At 44.1% G+C, this 22,072-nt stretch overlaps 1 protein-coding gene across 1 annotated transcript; it reads right to left on the bottom strand.

The window, feature by feature from the left end:
* Positions 1 to 87: 87 nt before the first annotated feature.
* Nsfl1c (NSFL1 cofactor) lies at positions 88 to 20,787 on the bottom strand. Its single transcript, XM_034495710.2, has 9 exons — positions 20,605 to 20,787; positions 18,287 to 18,384; positions 11,010 to 11,084; positions 8,336 to 8,501; positions 7,469 to 7,561; positions 6,299 to 6,408; positions 5,147 to 5,284; positions 1,339 to 1,503; positions 88 to 486 (listed from the first exon to the last, which is right to left on the bottom strand). Exons 1-9 carry the CDS (start codon positions 20,707 to 20,709, stop codon positions 324 to 326), a joined length of 1,113 nt encoding a protein of 370 aa, XP_034351601.1. The 5' UTR covers positions 20,710 to 20,787; the 3' UTR covers positions 88 to 323.
* Between the last annotated feature and the right edge of the window lie 1,285 nt (positions 20,788 to 22,072).

The following is a 22,072-nucleotide window of genomic DNA, read 5'->3' as shown; positions in this document are numbered from 1 at the left end:
AGTCCCCTTACCAGGCCCCAAGATAAGACTTTTCTAGCAATCGATTACAGCTCCAGTGGGAATTTCTATGTAACAGAATTGGTGGTATGTCTTCAAATTTTTGTGTTTTTTATTTTTTTTCTTTAAAGTCCATTGATCATCACAAAAACCCAGGAAATACAACTAAAGAGAAAACAAATGTCCAACTGAAGTCTAGAATCCAGAGCTACGAACGAGACGTGGCACTGGAAGGGCTAGGTGTGTACAGCGGGTGGGAGGTAATCCCCATGGGCATGGCCGCAGTCATGGGAGACACATAGGGAGGTGAGGCAGCAGCTGGGCGGTTATGTTAACCGCTGCACGATGACAGCGTTGAGAAGGTTGGCTTCCTTCAGGGTTTGGTTCTCATCAGCCAGCTCTTTGTTAGGGAAGGTAGTCATAAGGACAAAACTGGTGGCAGCCATAGCTGGCCGGGCATCCACGATGAAAAGCCGGATGTCGCTGATCCTGGAGGAGTAGGGTAAGTGGGAGGAAATGAGTAGGGCCCTTTGCCGTTGCCCCCAACCCTGGCCTTTGGGAAGAGGAATACATCTGAAGGCTCCTTCTCATCGTGCCTGCTTCCCTCTGTCCCTTCTCTACAGAGCAGCCAAAGTTGTCACCTGGAAGCACTTCAGTCTCATTTCCTCCCCTGGCTTATTCTGGAGACAGAATTCTTCCTTATACCCTACCAACAGAAGTTTCTTTCTGCCACTGTGTAGTAGTGGCTCATGAGAGGCTGGACATACAAGATGCAGTCTAGACCCCTCACCCACACTCTGTTCAAGCTGTCACTTGGGTGGGGTTAACCAGTGAGGTGAAGCTAAAGCAGTAACTGGTTGATAAGACGGGCCACAACCCTCTCAGAGGGAAGCACCAACATTAGGAACATTTGGTCAGCACTCAAGATTGCCAAACTACTCAGTGGCCCACATCTGAGTCCTGGCTTAGCTGGCCCACCATGGATGAAACGTAGACATCCTCTTTGAGAGAAAGGAGCTGCCAAGTATCTTCACTGGTAATAGGCCCTTAGTACCTCTCCTACTAGTCTCTTCATTTCATGGCGCCTTAGTTTCCCTAAGTTTAAAACCACAGAGACTTCCTTTGAATAAGGAACCTGGTGGCTTAATCCAAATGAGGGACGAGACCTACAGATGAGACGCAAACAGACCCAGCTACTTGTGCATTCTTTATCCCAACCCACTGCCTCCTCCATGGAAGGCATGGATTGCTTGATGGTGTCCATGAGGGAGAACACTGCCTGCTTCCCACAGATCTAGGCTAGACACTGCTGGCAAAAGATAGTCCAGATAGAGCAGGTACCTGTGGCTGTGGTTGAATTTCTGCACCAGCCTCCCACCATCTGCAAGCCGGATTTGGATGTTCGTGGTAGGTTCTGCCTCATTGATTAAGATGGACGAGCTAGCTTTGGCTTCATTTTCAGCTTGCTGGGCTGGAGAGCTGGTGTTTAATACCTGGGGGGCCGTGCTGAGGAGAAAGGAGTACATCAGGGCAGTGTAGAAACAAGGTCCTCACAGAGGCACAAGGTAGAAATCTCTGGGTTCTAACTGAGCAACTGCTATGTGCCCAAACCTGTATCTAATACTGTTGTCCAGAAGAATTTACCTCAAACTGCAGGCAACAATTACTCAGGTCAGGGTGCTAAAACTAGGTGCCCTATGTGACAAAGTCTAGAAAGAGGACAGCTTGTAGTTGTAGAGATGAGACTGTTGTGAGGTGTAGAACAGATCAGGATGGCTCAGCTTCAATGACGTGGCTGGAGGATGCATTCCAAATCTGTGACCGAGGCAGCCTTGGCAAAACTGCAAGTGATTGACAGTGTGATGTTCTTCAGGCAGACATCCTCTAGTATAGTGGTTCTTAACCTTCAATGCTGCAACCCTTTAATAGTGTACCTCATGCTGTAGTGACCTGAACTGTTACTACCTTTTAACTGTAATTTTGCTAGTTGTGAATTGTAAAATATCTGTGTTTTCCAATGACCTTGGGTGACTGCTGTGCATGGGCTGTTTGCGACCTCCCGCCCCTACACACAAAGGGGTCACAACCCACAGACTGAGAACTGCTGCTCTACTATGAACTCATGAGTGTATTTCATATGTGCCAACTCTGGTAATGGTGAAGTAACGATTCCTAAAGGTCAGCTAGGGGCCTGGTAGTGTATGGGTTAGTCACACAATGAACAGGATGGAGTATCTGCCAGTTATTTGTGCTCACATCTTAAGAAGGACATAGAACAGGATCCAAATTTACCCATTAGCTGTGTGGCCTTGGGTAAACCAAGTTCCGTTTTTTTTTTTTTAATTGGAACAGGATCTTACTATGTAGCCCATGCTGGCCTAGAACTCACTAGTCTGGGCTGCCCTAGGGCATGTTGCAACTTTCTGCCATAGCCTCCATAGTGGTGGATTATAAGCATGTACTACCATGCCCAACTTTCAGTCCAAGAAATGGACTTCCTCATCTGTGAGGAAACAGGGGCTGAGAGAATTAAAATTGGAGCCCAAAGAGTACCAACCATGCTCCCATATGTGAGGAGCTGATTTTATGTCAGATTCCTGGCCTGTGAGACCCAAGTCTGGGACAGTAGCAAGCATCATGCTACCTGTCTCTTCCACAGGTCCTGAGTTCAATTCCCAGCAACTACAGAGTGGCTTATTTCCATCTATACTGAGATCTGGTGCCCTCTTCTGGCCTACAGACATACATGCAGGCAGAACATTGAATGCATAAGAAATAAATCTTAAAAAAAAAAAATCCTTTCTCAGGCCTGGAAGATAGTATAGTTTAGTACTAGTTCATGGCTAGCTTGTGCTACAAAGTCAGACCTAGCTTTAAAAACTAAAACAAGACCTTGAAAAGAACTTGGGGTTAGAAATGGGAAGTCATGCCTTTGACCTTCTTCCCAATGTAGCCATATTGAATAAATATTTTTCTGTGTTCCATTATTAAAAAGAAATTGAGGAAACTGAGGCACAGTGAGGTAAAGCTGTCAAGCACTGATCTGAGGTGGAGGACCCAGGGAATAATCCTAGCCATCTGGGTCTAGCATGTGCTCATAAAATAGGGTTAGGCCTTGGAGTTACAGATACAGGCAGAAGTGGGGAACCTGACCCCAAGACTCACTTTCCTCAATTAAACAAAACAACACTAGGCTTGATGGGGCTGAGAGAGAGAACAAGAATGACAGAAGATGAAGCTGGGGAGGTAAGTAGGGTTGGAACTGGGAGAGGAAAAGTGAATACGGTCAAAATACATTGAATGAAATTCTCAAAGACTTAATAAAAATTGTTTAAGAAAAAAAAAGAGTAAACAGCCAAGCATGGCATCTTATGATTCAGGAATCTGAGGTCACTATGGGTGACATAGTGAGACCCGATCCGATCGCAAACAAACAAACATTTCGAAAGTAGCTCAAAAGGCATGCTGTGCTTGACATATACCAGAGGCACAAACTTGCTCAAAGTTATCTAGGATGTCTACAGTGTTGACGCTAAGAACAGAGACTAGAAGCCTAGTCTGGCACTGGTCAGTACTTAGGCTCTAGCGAAAGGCCCGACTCTTCAAGCTTTGGTTCTTATATGTAGATAGGGGACCAAAGTAGGGTTAAAGTCACAAAGTATGGGACTGCTTAACACAGCACACAGCACACAGCAGAAAACATGGACATGCTATCATTCTTAAAGGTCATCCAGAATTTTAAACCAAAATCATTTAAGAGATGCTAGGTCCAGCCATGAGTTCTAAACGCTCTTTCAGAGAAGACAGGAGAGAAAGGCAAACACTCTGATACTGAGCTTTATCATTAGTTAAGAACAACATGCTTGGAGAACATCAGTTCAAAACCACTTCACATGGCCTTCTGCCTAGTCCTTCCGAGAAGTGCTTCCACCTAAGCCACTGCTCTCCAGAACAGAGACCTAGACAACAGTAATGGGATGTCACCCATGGGCAGGAACAAGCTTTAACCTCTATAACCGGAGGCTTTTCTTTGCTGTCTCCCTGAACCGCAATGGAACTGAAGCCTCTTTCATGTGAAGAGCCTCCATCATTCAGCTGCTCATCACCTTCACAATAGAATGAACCAGTGCTAAGGTAGTTTCTTCAACAATCCCCAATGCTAGAACTCAGTGCCAGCCCTCACAAAACCACCACTGTAGAAGGCCCATGGAGCAGCAAACCTCCCCACTCATCTCCAGCAGCGCCCTAGACATTCCTGCTGTTTACAATTCAAGCTGAAATACATGCAGTCTTTACCAAACTGTCAGGTAAACTGCTCAAATGAATGGATGTGAATGCCTACTACAAATATTCAACATAACTCAAGAGTTTTCTCAATGCCTTTAAACTGAGACAAATGACCCAATTCAATATACAGTATCACCTTTTATATATAACTTTAAAAACAAAACCCCCAAATCTCAGGTTTGTTTTATATTTGAGTCATACCTGAAAAAAATTAAGATTTTTAGCTCCTAATTATTTTGGATGACAAAAAGATAATGAACCTAAGTGTGATGGGTGGTACATGCTTCTAACTCTAGCACTTTGAGGCAGGAGGTTATTGAGACAGAGGCTAGCTGTGAGCAACAGACTAAGAAAAAAGCCTTATCTCCAAAGGAGTAGAAGCCCCTCCAAGGGCTATGATGTCCTGTGCTACACTCCTGGGAGGCCATGCTGGATAGGAAGTTGCAAGTTTCTTAACCCCAGCATGCCCTTTCTAGGCTTACAGCATCCAGGAGATGACAGCTTCTCCAACACTCAGGATTCTGAGTCAAAGCAACAGCTATGCTCCATCCACTGTTCACGCCAGGCAGTTCTATATGCACTGGCTCCTTTATTCCTCCCAACCACAATCCAGAGGGCAAGGACTCTTATCAACCCTACTTTACAGCTGAAGAAACTGAGGCTGTGCAGTCTAAGGTCACACAGCTGTAAAGGAAAGACAAGCAGAGACTTAATTCAGGTCTGCAGACTCCAGAACCCATACTCTCCTTACTCCCTCCTCCAAAACAAAACTCAACTACTTTGCAAACAATACAGAGTTCCTCACAGTGAGAACACAGGATTGCCTAGTGGGATTGATGGCCCAACTGACATTGCTTCTCACCTGCCCAGTTTCTGGCCCTCGCCAGTGAAGGCTTTGAAAGCTCCCTTGGGCTTCACGAAGTCTTCATCTCGATGATCCTCCATATCCAAGTTCACCTGCCCACCGTGAGCTAACCTCCGAAGCTCTGCAGGAACCTCCCTAAGGAAAAAAGCAACGTTGGGGTTTATTGTGAAAAGGGTGGAAACACTGGTTAAGTTGTTATTATCAACTTGATACCCTCTGTAACAGTCATCTGGAAAGAGAACCTCAATTGAAGAACTGCTTTCCCCAGATTGTCCTGTGGCCATATCTCTAAGAGCATGTATTCTTTGACAAGTGATGCAGGAAGGTAGTGCACTGAGGACCACACTATGTCTAGGCAGGTGAATCTAGCTATGTAGGAAAGCCAGCAGAGCCGGGCGGTGGTGGCGCACGCCTTTACTCCCAGCACTTGGGAGGCAAAGGCAGGCGGATTTCTGAGTTCGAGGCCAGCCTGGTCTACAGAGTGAGTTCCAGGACAGCCAGGGCTACACAGAGAAACCCTGTCTCAAACAAACAAACAAAAAACAAAAACAAACAAACAAAAAACCCCAAAACAAAACAAAACAAAGAAAGAAAGCCAGCAGAGCAGGAGTCAATGAGCAAACTAGTAAGCAGCTTGTTACAAACCCTGTTCTCTTTTAGTTGCTTTCAGTTGTATGTTTAATCACAGCAACAGAAAGCCAACTAGAAACTGCACAAGGTGAGACCAAACCTCTCAATCCCTTCTTCCTCTTTGTCTATCTCTCCCTTTCTCTATCCCTGAGGACTTTCTTAAGGAGAGGAACTTGGGAGAAGATGAGGGAAATGACCACCCCCCCCCCCCAAAGCCACACAGCATTTTTCACCCCAATGTCCTGAGAGGAGAGAGACTGGTCATGGTGTAGTCACCAGGGTCTGGTTATGGAAGTGCTACTTGTCTGTCTCCACCTTCTCAGTCACAGCATGGCCTATTTATTTGGCTACCTAGCTATGACTCAGGGAAAAAGACAAAAAATGGCAAAACTTTTTTGGAGTAATCTGTGAATCTTTATGTCAATTGTGCTAAATCTGTTTTAATAAGTTTACTTTTCTTCCTTTCCCACCTGACAGCTCATTCATTAGAGTGATACTAACATGGGCTTTTCTGCTTACCCTCTACGGATAGACTCCAGAAACTGGGCATTGGCTGGGTCTTGGTAGCTTCTAAGGTCACCATTGTCTAGGCTGAATCCAGTTTTCCAGAGCTTTAGCACTACATGAACCTGTGGTAACAGGAGGTAATAAGCAGTTAGTTACAATGACAGGAACCTAGAAAATGCAACTGAACCTACAAATGAGTGGGTTCTCACTATTTCACCATGTTACTACAAAAAACGTTAACAGTCAGACAGATATGCACATGACAGGGGTATCAACCAAGTACATAAGCATCAGCCTAAACTAGGAACATGCTACGACGCAGGTTAGAAGGTGACTCAGTCCCAGCCTTGGTTCCCTATTTTGTAGTTATTAACGGACAACAGTGGCTCCCAACTGTTCTTGTTCCTGAAGATCTACGCACCCTCTCCTGGCCTCTGTGCTCATGTGCACATCCCCTGCCCCCTTCATATACATTTAAAAAAATATTTCAAGAAGATATATACAATTTGTCAATTTCCTGTACATACTTATAGAAAAAAGTTTGAAAGGCTAAGAACTAATGCACTAGTAGACGCTGCTACAAGTCTATAAAAGTTTTACTGTCTTCCTGCTTGACTTTATTTAGGAATAAAACTAAGATGATTTAAAATATACATCACAGAAATAAATGAGCACGGGGTAGGCCAAAGTATTTTGTAGCATAATGTTAAATTTTTAAAAAAACCTCAGTATTATATAGTATCATTTAATGGAGGGTGTGTGTGTGTGTGTGTGTGTGTGTGTGTGTGTGTGTGTGTGTGTGTGAATGTATGTGGAAGATAAAGAAAACTCAAGCAAAATGAGACAAAACCAACCAAATCCATCCATATTTCAGGTCTTCTTTGGAATTTTCAAGGAGGTTCTTCAACTATCCCCAAAATACCAGAGAACCTCCCCTCCCACCACACCACTGCCCCCTTGTACAAAGAACACTCAAGAAACTATCCTGTGTCCATCTTCTTCCTCACCCCTTGCCCTGGCCCTGTGCCTACCAAATGAGAACTCTCTCATTTTTATGTAAGTCCCTGTTGAGACCGCAGCAGGCTTGTCTTTTAGATGCTGCTCATTCATACATGTAACTAGTCCCTTTTGAAACAGGCACAATGAACAGTCCACAAGCATCTATGAGGAAGGCACACTCACATCCTGGCCTGAATGCCGCCTCCTTTCTCCTGCCACATAGGCAGACTCTTCCTCTGGTGCTGCTCCAAGGCGGTAGCCCCCTCCTGCAAATGGCTATAAAGGACAAGTTCGTAAACACTTGGTGGGATTACTCAGGTACAAAGACATATATAGGATGAAGCAGAAAGGCAACATTCCGACTGAGCTTGTTAGGTACTGAATAGCAAAAAGGGCAGGATAAGAGGTGAAAGCTGGGATACCCAGCTAAAGGGGACAGCTACCACTCTCAGTATAAACTCAGTCATAATGGCTATGCAGGAATATGGGCATAAAACAGCAACAACGACTTTTTGATTTTCCCAAGGACAGAAATCTTTACATAAAAACTGGCAATAAACCTGGGCATGATGGAGCACACCTTTAACCCTACTACTTGGGAGGCAGAGGCAGGCATCTCTGTGAGCTTGAGGCAAGCATGGTCTACAGAGAGAATTCCAAAGACAGACAAGGCTATACAGAAAAATCCTGTTTGGAAAAAACCAAAAACCAACCAAACAAACCCCCCCGAAACCCTCCCCCCAAACCAGTAATGAGTTTAATTACAGTGAAATAAAGGAAAATATTAAGCTAGCCAAATTGGGTAGGTTTGTTTACAAGCTCTGATCCAGCACACAGACCCACTAGTCTTCTACGCAGGAGAACAAGTAGCCAAGTGAAAAAAACCAATCTCCTGGGACCTCTTGAGGATGCGGTTATCAGGTAAAGATGAGGGAAGAACATTCCAGGCATGCACAACAACATATTATTGCAGGAGAATTTCAGCAGGAGCAGGCCTCCCTCTCCACTGTGGAACTCAATTCCTTTGGCTACAACAACCCTTATGCTCACTCTCGGTTTACTGGTCTCTCCAGGGCTCTTGGTCACTCGTTCCACAGCTACGGCCCCATGCTCTTTGGCACCCTTAAACAGATCATCCACCAGCTCGTTGGGACTTTTCTTCCGGGGAGGACCAACAATCTGCTGTCCACTTCTCTCTGAGCCCCCAGCATAAAATCTGTGTATAGAATGCCAAACACACCAAAAATGAACAGAAGATGTACCAGGTTCTGGGCACACTGAAGCAAAGGGTACAATGCCTCTTGTCTTTAAGGAACTTACTGGGTAGCTAGAAAAACATGTAAGGGTGCAGGCAGATATGATGCAGTGGGAGCAGTCATGAAGTCAGTAAGGGTCTCGGGGACAATGGTGGTGGTGGCATGGGGATGAGGAGACAGGGACAACAACCAAGGCTGCCAAGATATCTCCTGGGACCTCTTGAGGATGCAGTTATCAGGTAAAGATGAAGGAAGAACATTCCAGGCATGCACAACAACACATTATTGCAGGAGAATTTCAGCAGGAGCCATTCATCTGGAAGCCCCTTTCTAGGAGGAGGCAGCTGTGGTCCTAGTCAGAAGCAGCTAACTCTAAGAGTTCTGGATTAATGTAGGTGGTGCAGTTAGTACAAACAGCTAGGATCCAGTCCTGGCTCTGTAACTGTATGACCTGAATAGTAAGCCAGTGCACTGCTTTGCACACTTTGTTGCTTTAAAACGAAAGGATTACATGCCCTACCTACCTGCTCCTTAAGTCAGGGTCGAGGTTCAAATCAGCAGATGTATGCAAAAGAGGAAGCAGAGCAATGTATATATGAGGCCGACTGACACCACACCAACAACTCCCCCAAGACTCGCTTCACCTGACATTCTTATGATGTACAATGGGAGCCTCAGGAGATGCACTAGAAGCCAGGGAAGCTCCAATTTCAAAAATAAGCTTCAAGATACCTATATCAGGTATTCTAGTAGTCCAAGAACAGCTTGAGATTAAGTCAGTACTTTTATTAATCTGGATCTAAAAAGGCGTTGTCATGTAGCTGCTTCCTCATTGGTCTTAAATTAATTCAGCAATTTGTCTCTATATGGGACCAGTGAGAATTTTTTTTTTTAAAGATTTATTTGTTTTATGTATACGAGTACCGTCACTGTCTTCAGATACACCAGAACAGGGCATCAGATCCTATTACAGATGGTTGTGAGCCACCATGTGGGTGCTGGGATTTGAACTCAGGACCTCTGAAAGAGCAGTCAGTGCTCTTAACCACTGAGCCATCTCACCAGCCCGGGGAATTTGTAAAAATTAATCTTGGCTTGTAATTCTCACAGTTTCCCTAGAACAGGAGGCACCGCCTAGGCCCTGGTTGAGAATGTTGTTTCAGGTCTAAAGTAGCCAAGGAAGCCAAATGCTGGGAGACAGTGGAAGGTCACAATGGGAGATGTGACCAGGCTGGAAGGGTGGAGCTGGTATTTGGGAGCTAGGCAGTCACACATAGGGCGGTGATAGTTAGTGCTTTCTACTTGAGGAGTATAAAACCTTAAATTACCAACGTCTTCAAGTCTCCAGTATATTTAAAAGTAAAGTTCTGAGGTAGTGTGAAGCATTATATGAACACGTGACTTCTCAGATCTCCATGGGGAAGTCACTACATTTCCACAATGGTTATCTTCTCATCTCCCTGAGGAATGCTTGAAAGACCAAAGCAGACCCATGGAGAATAAACGCCTGAGAAATGAGGCTATAGTCAGCTTGTTCTTGTTCAATCCAGGTAAATACAGTTCTGTCTGGGCTGAAAAGTCTTAGTTGAGGGATCGTTAAATCTTGGCTTAAGAACTGGGAGCCTGTGAATAACAGCCTTAAAAGTATTATATTCTTGACCTGGTATTTCTGTTAGAGGAATTACTGTAAGAAAATATTTCAAAAGTGGCCAAAGATTAATATAAAAGGTGTTCACAGAATTGACATTTACAGTAGTATAGACACAGACACACCAAAACTATGGGACATATGGGCTAGCAAAGTCATGGAAAACAGGAATTTCGGTGTCAGCAGGGAAGTATCTAAGACCCTGCTTAATCCAACACAAGAAATTAATCATCTTCACCATGTTATAATCAGAACAGGACTGCATAAAAACATAACAAAATATTAACGGTAATTATCAAAGAATAAACGTTACACTTTCATTCTGAGTCTCGTATTTTCTACAATGAAACAATAATTCTATTACAAGATCCCTAAAAGTAAAAACAGTATGATTGTGTTGGGAGGATACACATTTATAACCCTATTTTTCTACTTATTATGTAATTTATTTATATGGATAAAAACATAGCATAAATAGATGGCTATTTCTGTGTTGTGGTATTATGGGTAACTTGGTAACTTTCTTATTCTTAGAAGTTTTGCTTCCCTCTTTATAATACTCTTCTAAAAATACCTCCTTATAACAATTAGAGAGAGGAAAAAAAAAGCCCCAGAACATGACAAAGTGGGGAGGGGGTGCAGCAGCAACGAGATGGGAATTACTGCTAAACTACACAGAGCAAACTGTTCTTACAATATTATACCCCTATGCACAACAGGGGTGGTTGGCAATAGTGAACATGTGTCCCACGCCTTATCCTAGGTGATTTAAACACCACTGTGTACTTCTGATAAATTGTGCTCCCTCTCGAAGCCTTACCTCTGTCCCTCTTCCTCCTCTTCCTCTTCATCTTGGTCATGAATGAGGTCTCTGAAGGATGTCACTCTATTATCACTGGAGACAGAAAGGGAAAAAAATGATTTCAGGAATAGTTAAGAAAAGGTGACACCTGTATCAACTGGGGAGATGGACACTAGAGTGAGATGCTGTGGTCTGAAGACAACACAGACAAAAAGACTGACCTATGTTTAGATAACAAAGGAGGTGGGATTTGCCTGTTAAGGTCACATAGGACAGAGAATGAATTAGTGAATGCTACTGTGAGGTAAAATGGAATCCAATTTGAGCTGTTCTGGAAATGGTGGAATGAGCTATTCACTATTTTTAAAGCAAGCTACTGAGGGCTGGAGAGTTGGCACCCTGGTTAATTGCAGAGGACTGAGGTTTGGTTCCCAGCACACATATAACAGCTCACAACCATCTTTAACTCCAGTTCTGGGGAATCCAACACCCTCTTCTGACTTCTGTGGGCAACAGGCATGTACATGGTACACATACATACACATAGGCAAAATACTCATACGCACAAAATTAAAATGCTTTTTACTACTGAATAGTTTTATTATGCAACTTTTGTTTGTTTGTTTGTTTGTTTTTTTCAGACAGGGTTTCTCTGTGTAGCCCTGGCTGTCCTGGAACTCACTCTGTGGACCAGGCTGGCCTCGAACTCAGAAATCCGCCTGCCTCTGCCTCCCAAGTGCTGGGATTAAAGGTGTGTGCCACCACCGCCGGCTATTATGCAACTTTTAACATGTAAAGCATTAACTGTTGGATTTATAAGGGAAATTAGACACTGGTCTTACAGGATAGTAGCACAGATAAACAACTGTCTACTATAACGATGCACAACGAGCTGTGGCAGTACACATGACCTTATGAACACAAAGCCTCTTGTTTTCTGTGAAGGAAAGACTTCCTACAAAAAGATGCATTTGAACCATTACCAAGGAACCAGTGAACAGGCAACTAAGTGGAAAAAGGATGGTGGAGATAGTGGGAAAGAGGAACTCAAATAGCATTATGGAAACACATGTATATGCAGAGACCAGAGACCAACACACTAGAGGAAGGTCAAGGAGTCTTGCAGAATGAATGTGAGGGAGGCAGCACTAGAGAGATCCTTGCTTGTTTCTACTGTAGGATAATTTTTTAAAAAGTTTCTTTAGATCCTTTGTTTAGATTTAGATCCTCATGCCTCAGTCTCCCAGGTGCTCAGATTATAGGCATGAGGCACCTTACCTGGCAAGTATTATTACTAATATTCAGGACGGCAGGGTTGGGAGAGTCCCACAGGGTGTCGAGGAGAGATTTGAGGGGTTAGTTCTGCAATTGTTTTCAATTGCCAATTTCCTTCCTTGTTTGAATCTATTCTCAGTAAACAAAGGTTTAAGGACCATGAGATATATTTCATTTATAAAGATAAAAAAAGTGTCCACTTTTATTTCTTGAGTAACGCAGCTTTCCTACAATGTAGAATGGGAAGGGGCAATTCAGGTTCACTATGCCAGGCAGAGAGGGAATAGCTGTTAGCGATGTCTTAAAGATTTGCTTCAAGGGAGCAAGCAGAGAACAAGAGACTCTGAGGTTTCTTCTGTTGGAAACAAGAAGACAAAGGCACAGCAATAGAGTTCCTGCTTGAGTTAATTGGGAGTAACCTTCGGGTATCCCTGGAGGGCCACATGACAGAATAAAGGATCCTAGTAATGACATCTACACTAATGCCTAGAGGGGCAACTTCCACTGACTTTCAGTTATTCAGTTCTCTGAATAAATAAATGAGAGGCTAGGACTGAGAATCCTTTGGAAAATTTTGCTACTGTTTTGTTGTTAAACAGATTCATAAAATATATACCTGCTTGAGCAAATAACATTCTCCATATGGGCTTTACCTTTCTCCCAAATGTATATACAGAAATCCAGAAGTGTAGCGGGATATTACTACCCCCCTACATTTTACAATAACACTCGGTAATTTGGGAGGAGCTAATGTGGAAGGAGTGAAGAGAGAGGAGAGGAAGAGGAGGAGGTAGGAGGGAGAGGAGAGATGTAACAGACATGGAGAACTACTGATGCATCAGGAACGGTCCTGGGTAACAAATTTTATCTAAGGTTAGATATTGGGTAACAACTCTAATTGTGTAGGCATCTTGTTAATTGAACCATTTCCAAATATGTAAACATTGGATAATCTCTAAGCATAATAGTCTTCATTCTACTGGGTAACTCAAGCATATCGGGTATTCTGGGGTTTAGCCAAGCTTTGTGAAGACAGCATGGTAGATTGGTAGAGCCATCTCCCATGCTGGCGTCTTCTGAGTGCTAGGGCCTGTGTTTCTGGCTAGCTGGAGTCCCAGTCTCTCAGGTCTAGTTGTGGCACATGTGGCCTCTGGCTGCTTCCAGCTGTGGTGTGCTTGGCTCTAGCCTCGAACATGGCGTCCTGAGCTAAGATGCTTAGATAGTCGGTTGGCCAGTGCTGCAGCATTTTTAAATATTAACATCAACACAGTAGCACCTGACATACTCAGTGTGGGTGCAGATGGTTCCCATGCCAATTCCACTCTGCACTTTGGGATCTTAGACATGTGTGGAGAGCTTTGGGAGCTGCTTGACGGGAATCTGACATTGGCCAAGGACAAGGAAATGGTCTTTAAGCAGGAATCTGACATTGGGCCATGGCAAGGAAGTAAGTTCAGGCAGGAATCTAATTTTAGGCTAAAACAGAGAAGTAATTTCAGTCAGGAATCCAAGTCTTAGGCTAGAACAAGGAAGTAGGCCTCAGGCATGAATATGACTGTGGGCTAGGACAGGGAAGTAGGCTCAGATATTTTTGTCACCCTGATGAGCCCTTAGAAACAGTGATCATGAGAGTGGTCCCGGGATTTTATTTATTGCCTTGTTTGTTCCTTGACTATTTGCAGCTATATTGTATTGCTGGTTCCTCAACCTAGAACTGACCTAAATATCTGCATGTAATTGAAATGGTTTAAAAGAAAATTGGGAAAAAATAAACCCACCTCAGCCTTCAGCCTCAGAACTGGCTGGGGTCATGCTACAATGTTGTCTAAGCGTCTTTTTTCTTTTTACTCCTCACTCCTGCGCTGGAGAACCAGCTGACTGACTGAACTGGCTTGGTCAGACATGCTACTTAATTCTCTAATCCTCTGCTTTCTCATCATGTAAATAGATATATAGCCAATACTACCCTTTTGGGCCTTCTGGGCACTGGTGGCATGCCGATATATGTAGAGACCTTTGCATGCTGTGGTGCACTTAGGAACTACTTTTCGGAAGTAATTCTAAAGTATGGTTGCTAGATCAGAAGCACCAAGAGCTCCTGAAGTCAATCTGTGAATCCTCAACACCACCTTAAATCTCTGGGCGTGGAACTCTGAAGTGGTGCACAATCCCTGTTGAAGAGGGGAAGGAACCTTAAGTCTGAGGACAACTGCTCTTGGGTAATGCTTTAGAGAGTCACCATATGTGCCCAATGTGCAGGGGGGGGGGGGGTATATTACTAATGTCAGAATCCTATGTTTGATTGTCTTCATTTGGAGGCATTAAACTACCTCCTAGGGTACCTGGTATCCTGAAGTAGTACAGAAGTCCCTTGTATTTTCTGCTTTAAAGTTGGCCATCTTGGTTCTGTGGCAGCGCCTTTCTGTGACCATGGAAATGCTTCATCTATGTGCCAAGCCAGGAAGGGACAAGACATCATTTTGGCCATTCAGCATGTATGGTTAGGCTGAAGCATGGTGGTACATACCTATAATCTCAGTATTTAGGAGGCTAAGGCAGAAGGATAACAAACTATTTTATGTGTAGCCAGGGTGGGGTACATGCAAAGATCCTGTCTGGAAAAATAAATGTAGCAATTGCTAGTAGTAGCCTAAGGGAAGGAGATAATGCAGGACCTGAAACTTTAAAGTATAGATTCTGGGAGGTGAAAGAGAGATTAAAAAAATAGAAACTGTCTGTTGTCTGTTGTTTGATTCAGCGAAGTGCTGGACAGGAAGCAGCATTCGGTAGCTCTGACTTTAGAGAAACACACCAGGCAGCAGGTGTGACTCAGCTTTTCTAAGACACCACATCTTGATCTGAGAATGGTGAGTACACCCTTTACTTCCAAAGTGGCTGAAGGATGTTCGAGAATGCAGGTGAGGTGAGAATGAAGTCAGGTCTGGCTTCAGTAGACAGTATAACAAGAACTCTCCCACTTCTCACTTTATTAATATGAAAAGTTATATTGTCAGGAAAATGATTCAAGACAACATGAAAGAGACGTTACTTATTAATACATGGACATGGCTAAAGTAAACAGATTTAGAGTTGCAACGGAGTTCTGAGGAATAGGGCTGTGGTGTGCTGCTCAGCAGAGGAACAAGGATGAAGGCAAACATGGGTGTGGGGTATGAACTGAGATTGACAGGCAGAAAGCAAGACAACCACTAGGGCAATTAAGAGGACACCAACAAAGACAGAACCACATATATCACAGAGATGGGTCATCAAAGGAATTAGTTAGGTTGGAACAAAGGATTTAAGAAAAGGAAAGGGGTTAAGATGAGAAAGGCAGATTCAGGAAAAACTTTGGAGACTTCTGAGCATCCATGAGGAGTAGCATATTGTACAGAGAGCTGAGATTCAGGAAGCAGAATAGCTCCGACTTTTACCGTCCATTTGCTGGCTTGTATGATCTGGGGAAGAAGCCCAGCTCTTGTGTGTCTGAATCTATACAAGGGGGACAGTACAGTACTCACCTCACAAGGTGGATGACAACTAAAAAGTGTATATAAAGGCTTAACTCATGGGCTGGTACTAAGTGTTCAAAATGATAATGATTTATATCGAACTTAGACTTCCTCCCATAGTTAAGTTATGCAAAATATCTTATTAGGTTCTTATGGGAATTTACTGTCTTGCCAGAAGATACCTGCCAAAGTATAGTTAAACCTGTACCTAGAGTAATTTGATCTAATACATTCTACTATCCTTTTCTACAGACTCCTGGAAGCTCCAGGGCTCCACACTATATGCCCCATTCTAAAGCCGAAGGAAGAGCTTAGTGACTATTCTCACTTGGCATCAGAGACAACATGAAAGGTAGATGACAAGTGAACAAGTGTCAGTCAGCAGCAGGCTAAGTGTTCTGTAACAGCTAGGTCAATGGCTGGAGAGCAGCTGCTCCCCTGACCACCACCAAATTCCTTTGGGGTGCTAGTACAGTTTAGTTTCTTCTGAGAAAATTCAGTCAGCATTTTCCTCCTAAACAAAGACAATGACATAATAAACCACACCCCTTTTCCTTCCTTCCTTTTTTTTCCTTCTTTACTGAAGCCCCCCAATCAAATCTAGGACTTAATCAAAACAGTAAGATAAGGCCAAGAGGCCTGAACTCCTGTGTATTCCTTTCATGTTTAATGCTAATGTTAAGCTGTAGTTCCTTGTTGCTTTACTTTTATTGTAAAACACACACAAACACACAGAGATTCTCTCTTTCTCTGTCACACACACACACACACACACACACACACACGTACGTCTGAATGAGGCAGGGATGAGAGTCAGTAATAGCAGGCAACATATTATGCTCTAAGTACTATGTAAAGTTGGGGTTTTTTTTGTTTTGTTTTGTTTTGTTTTTGTTTTTGTTTTGTTTTGAGACAGGGTGGCAGAGATCTACCTGCTTCTGCCCATGGAGTGCTGGGATTAAAGGAAGTGTGCTCTGAGGTCTGGCTTTTTGTTTGTTTGTTTGTTTTTGAGTCAAGGTCTCTTTACATAGTTGGGGTTGTCCTATGTAGATCAGGCTGGCCTTGAACTCACCTCTTTTCCAAGTGCTAGGGCTAAAAGTGTGTGCCAACATGCCTGGCTTTCATTAATTCACTGACTCTGCTAAGTGGCAGACACTACTACAATTTCCATTTGCCAGTGATGAAAACAGAGGAACTGAGATAAACACCCTGTTTCAAGTCCTGAATTTCTGAGCTGGAGCTCTGAACCTGGGCAGTTAGCCTCCCTGGCCCTATGCTAATAAACCCTTGATGTGCTAAGGGTTATTCTAGACTGTGGGAGAAGAGAGGAGGGAACAAATGACTAGCGTTAGAGGCTACATTTCAATTCCTCCTCCCTGGTAGTTCTGACATGTCAATAACCCAAAGTGAGGTTGGATCAAAGAGTTGGATCACAAATTAGCCACTTTTGCCAGCATCCCATACACTTACAAGTCACCCCTCAAGCAATAAATATCATTACAATATTTCATCACTACCTCACTACAAATAATAGAAAGATCACTTTCCTATGACCTCCCCTCTGTGGAAACTGGAGGCACGGAAAGACATGAGGGACCAATGAGATTTAGCGTTAGTGTTTCTCAAAGGGAGGAAATGTGGTTTAAAGCTCAGAGACCCTCTGAGAGAATTCACCAATTCATAGTAGAGAGACAGTCTTTGGCATTCTGTGTTGAATTCAAATCCAGCAAAAATATCTGACATAACATACACTGGAGTAAATGCAATTAAACTAAAGTACTAAAAGTGTCTGAACTCCCAGAGACGTCTGTGGAAAGAATCCCTAACTGAATCTGGGAAGACAAACATTCTCCTTGTGAGCAGATCACAGCAGTAACTGGCGACTGAAGCCAAAGGTCTAGGAAAGGTGGTATAACACAAATGTTAGTTAACTTCCCTTGTCAACTTCAGAAGAGGTAATTTATTTCCATGATCATCTTAATAGTGTGATAGGCATTCCTAAAGTCATTAACCTCGTCTATATTATGGCACTTCTAAAGGAATGAAAACTTCCAGAGATAAGGCAGTCATTCCTCAAAGTTCATAAACGCAGTCCTTAAAAATCTTAAGTAGGGTCTAGAGAGATGGCTTGGTGGTTAGGAGCATTGAATGTTCTCCCAGAAACCCCAGTTCAAGTCTCAGCACCCACATGGTGGCCCACAACCATCTATTAACTCCAGTTTCAGGAAACCCAATGCCTTCTTCTGGCCCTCACAGTGCATATACATACATGTAGGCAGAATACACACTCACATTAAAAACAAAAATAAGCAAACAACAACAAAAAAACAAACAAACAAAAAAATCAAACCACCAAGAAACTTATAAGTTGACCCTTGAATCCCTTAGTTCTTTATAGTAGATCCTCAAACCTCTTGGTTCATAATCTGAACCAGAACCTTCTGTCAAGTCAGAAAGGAAAGTCCCTTTTCTGGAAATATTCATGTAGCAACTGAAGTTGGTCCTTACCTAGGAGCTGTGCCTCTGGACACTGAACTTGGGGTTGCCTGTGAAATGGTCACAATGTCTTCATCCCCTCCATCCTCATAAAAGCTTGCAAGTGCAATCTAAAACACAGAGAGAGTACTTTGGGATCCTCCAGTCTTTCATCTGACACATATCTGACAATGGAACAAAAACATGAAGACAAAACCCACACTTTAAAAAAAAACTCCTATACCTGGAACCAAAGAAGATTAGATGGAAAGGCAATAGACATATTAGCCTGGAAGTGGAGGTGGGATATACTGCCTCAGGGGGAAATCCACCCAGTAAGGGAAGAAAGACACTAAATAAGATTAATATGGAAAACATAAAATAAAACCACCAACTATTTGTTATTTGTGTGTCAGGCTGTCTGTACATTATATGTTAATTCATTTAATCCATTCAGAATTTCAAAATTGGTTTTATTATTGTCTTACTTTATAGCTCCCACAGAAGGACTGCAAAATGAAGACAGTTCTGGAGGTAAGAAGTGGGGTTAGGTTCAACCCAGGCAGTATGCTCAGACCCTTACTCCTATGTTCTAAGAGGCAGAAGTGACACTGTATAGGGACAGGTGCTATATTTCCTTTCTTTGTGAAGCCGAGTTTCCTGTTTGAAATGGGATGCTGTTCCACCAAACCTATAACACCGAAGGAGATAATCACTAAAATTAATGTAGTCACCTTAGCTTTACACATATGGAAGTCCTTTATACATGAGTCCTTTGATCATTTGTGACGGTCACCAACTCAACAAGAAGGCACTTATTTATCACACATTCTCCCCACAGAGAGATAAGACAGAGCAATGAGGTCCCACAGAGATGAAGGAGGCACCTTCTGTCCACAAGGGAACCAACTGTAGAGGAGGAAATGAGCTGTCATGGGACAATCAGTCCAAAGGTATTCTTCAGGTAGTATAACCAGCCTCTGGGATGCCATCTTACTGAGTTGTGCTAAACTGACATTTAGAGAACCTGCATTCAAGTTCTGGCACTGGTAGCCAAGTAACCACACAGGTAAAAGCCTCAGTTCAGATGATCTATTGGGATGGAAGCTTTTCTCTTATGTATTTCTGTTCAGCACAAAGGCTTCACGGTGCCTTTAAGAGCATCTGATCTCTTTTTGTTTGTTATGTTTTTGAAAGCGGGACCATTTACTCATGGAACTATGTAGACCAGGCTGGCCTCCAACTCAGAGATCTTCTGCCTCCAGAGTGCTAAGAGTTAAAGGAGTAAAAATCCCTAATGTCTGGGAAGCTATTTAAATGCTACAGTCAGCAGACATGGTTACATCAGAAAGCTCACACAGTGAGCACATTCAGTGTCCCTTTGAGGGTCCAATTCCTCATCCATAAAATAGGGTTAGTTTTTACCTGTTTAATTAGTAGTTAGTGGGTTCTTCAGCAAGTTACTTATCCTCCAAAGTCTCTGCTGCAAAATGTGAGACATGTAAATGAGACATTTTGTAATGCTGAACAGTGCCTGGCTTGTAGTAGGTACTCAAGAAATATTAGTCATCATCATCTACCTAAGATGTGGGTTGGCCAAGGACATTTATGCAATCAGTTCTTTCTAACATTAATTACTGTATGTTTCTGAGCACTAAGAGATGGGCGTTGCTCTAGGGATCAGTAGTGTGCAACATTTCATGCCTGGTGGAGCTTGTCTTCTCAATTAATTACTTAGTGACTATTTACCACATGCCAATGAACAAGACAAGAGAAATTCTAAGAAATTCCTAAGAAATTCTCATTTTACAGTTAAGTTAGCTACGAAATGTGAAGAGACCCCAAACTTGCGCCACAATCCCACAGGTAGTTTCCCGCAGCAATTAGGCGAGAGTGTGGTGTGGGCTGATTCCCTGCAGGATTCCCCCCCACCACCACCACCAGTACCGCACCGTAGCGGAAGCAGAACTGGACGGCCACCGCGACCTCAGTGGGACTCCATCTGGAAGCCGGTCACTCGAATCCGCCCGGCCACCCGCAGGCACTCGCCGCGGCAGCCACGCCCCCAGGCGACTCCTCCACGCGGACTGCGGCAGCGCCCAAAGACTCCCCAACACTGCGAGCCCGCAGGAAAACTGAGGCCCTGCACAGCAGGCCGGGGCCCGCCCGCGACCATTAACTTCCAAGCTAGGCCGGCGACGCGTGGCAAGCGACCCCAGAGACCATGAGGCCTGGGCCGGGGCCCAGCCCCGCCAGGATGACTATGCGCTTCGGCGGCGTAAGGATCACAGAGTCGACTCCGCGCTCCGCACTCTCCAGCCCGCCCGAAGCTGCCCGCCTCCCGGCGCTACCTGCAGGTCCCAGCCAGCTGACTCCAGGAAGAAACGGGCCCGGTCCTCCTCAGCGCCCGTCACCGCCACGAACTCCCTCAACGCGTCCTGCCGCTCCTCCGCCATCTTCGCCCCGTGCACTTCCCAAACCGCTCCGGCGGACACTGCAACAGCCCCAACCCCAGGTCTGCGTTCCGCCCGCCGTTCTACCGTGTCCAGCGGCTGGGCGCCTGCCCGTAGGCTCCGCCCAATGCGGTGCTACAGGAAAAGCCCTCCGTGTGGGAAACCCAGCCGCCTCGCGCCCTCTGGTGGCCGCTATGCGAACCGCACCTTGACGGCTGAAGTAGAAGGTCGATGGAAGTGAGTAGGGAGGGGCTGGTTTTCCCACAAGATGAAGGATTTCTGCAGAAGTCAGATCCTGCAAATTACTCAGGTCTCATCCCTTTATTTCATTAATTATTTATTTGCTCATTAATTTTCTTTTTGTAGCATTACCTGAGAGTTGTCTATGGCTTGATGCTCTTCTAAGGGCAGTGGAAATAACAGAGATAAAACAAAATATCCTGTCTTCTTTTTGCTTATGTTCTTTGAACCTAACAATTCTAACCAATGCTCACAACATCTCCATGGTTTCCTATTTTACACTAGTAAAGTCTCAACCTGTCACTTTCCACAGCATCTAACAAATCACCATTGTATTGCCACTGGTAGGCTGGCCCAGGACAAGGAGACTTGGAGCAGAGGTAAGGTGGACGTGTGTCCCCTACAGAGAAAGCTTAGAGCTCTCTCTCCAACAGTGCTGTCCCAACAATCGAAAGTGGGGACAAGTCAAGCTGGGAGTCTCCTAAATCCATCTATTTATCCCTTATTTTCAAGGTTAAACTGTTGCCGTCCTACAGTCTGTTAAATTGGATAGCAGCAATTCCATCAGCTCAGAATGTTTGAGTATTCAGTGAGTTTCCCATTAGCTGATTACATGCTTTGGTTTTCTCCTCTTCTTCTTATACCTGTCTCAGCAGCATCACTGTGCATGAAACCCCTACGAATGAATGAATGAATGAATGAGTGAATGGATGGATGAAATAACACACGGATCAGACAATGAGGATCTCAGAGTGAGTGGTCTGTGCAAGAGCCACTCTCAGGCTTTTTGTTCCACAGAGTCATACTATGAGAATGGAAATCAGGAAGTAAGCTCTGCTAGGGACATCTTCAACTTCTGAGCCAGCCTCAGGGCGTGGCTGCCAACCCATAGCACTGGGCTGCTGTGAATGCGGTCCTTCTTTATAATTGCAGATCAGCTCCACTGTAATCAACTGAAAAGGTCCACAGAGCCATTCTTACAGGGAAGCAGTAAGGGGAACCCATCTACTCTTGGTGCTGGGCCAGTTCCTAGTCAGCCCTCCTGCTCAGCCTGACAGCCATAAAGAAGACAATAGGAATAGTTGTGAGTGCAGGTCCTTAGGGCTCCCTCAGCCTGCTGAAGGTG

This window comes from Arvicanthis niloticus, chromosome 2 (assembly GCF_011762505.2).
Source record: "Arvicanthis niloticus isolate mArvNil1 chromosome 2, mArvNil1.pat.X, whole genome shotgun sequence".
Lineage (NCBI taxonomy): Eukaryota > Metazoa > Chordata > Mammalia > Rodentia > Muridae > Arvicanthis > Arvicanthis niloticus.
This window is presented reverse-complemented; position numbering and strand designations above follow the sequence as displayed.

Bases quoted from the DNA above. Each gene is read 5' to 3' on its own strand.
- Nsfl1c (XM_034495710.2), bottom strand. From the start codon at position 20,709: ATGGCGGAGGAGCGGCAGGACGCGTTGAGGGAGTTCGTGGCGGTGACG. The intron at 18,385-20,604 runs GTAGCGCCGGGA...TCTGTGTTTTAG, and splicing joins CAGCTGGCTGGGACCTGCAG to ATTGCACTTGCAAGCTTTTA. The intron at 1,504-5,146 runs GTGAGAAGCAAT...CTTTCTCCTCAG, and splicing joins GAGGGCCAGAAACTGGGCAG to CACGGCCCCCCAGGTATTAA.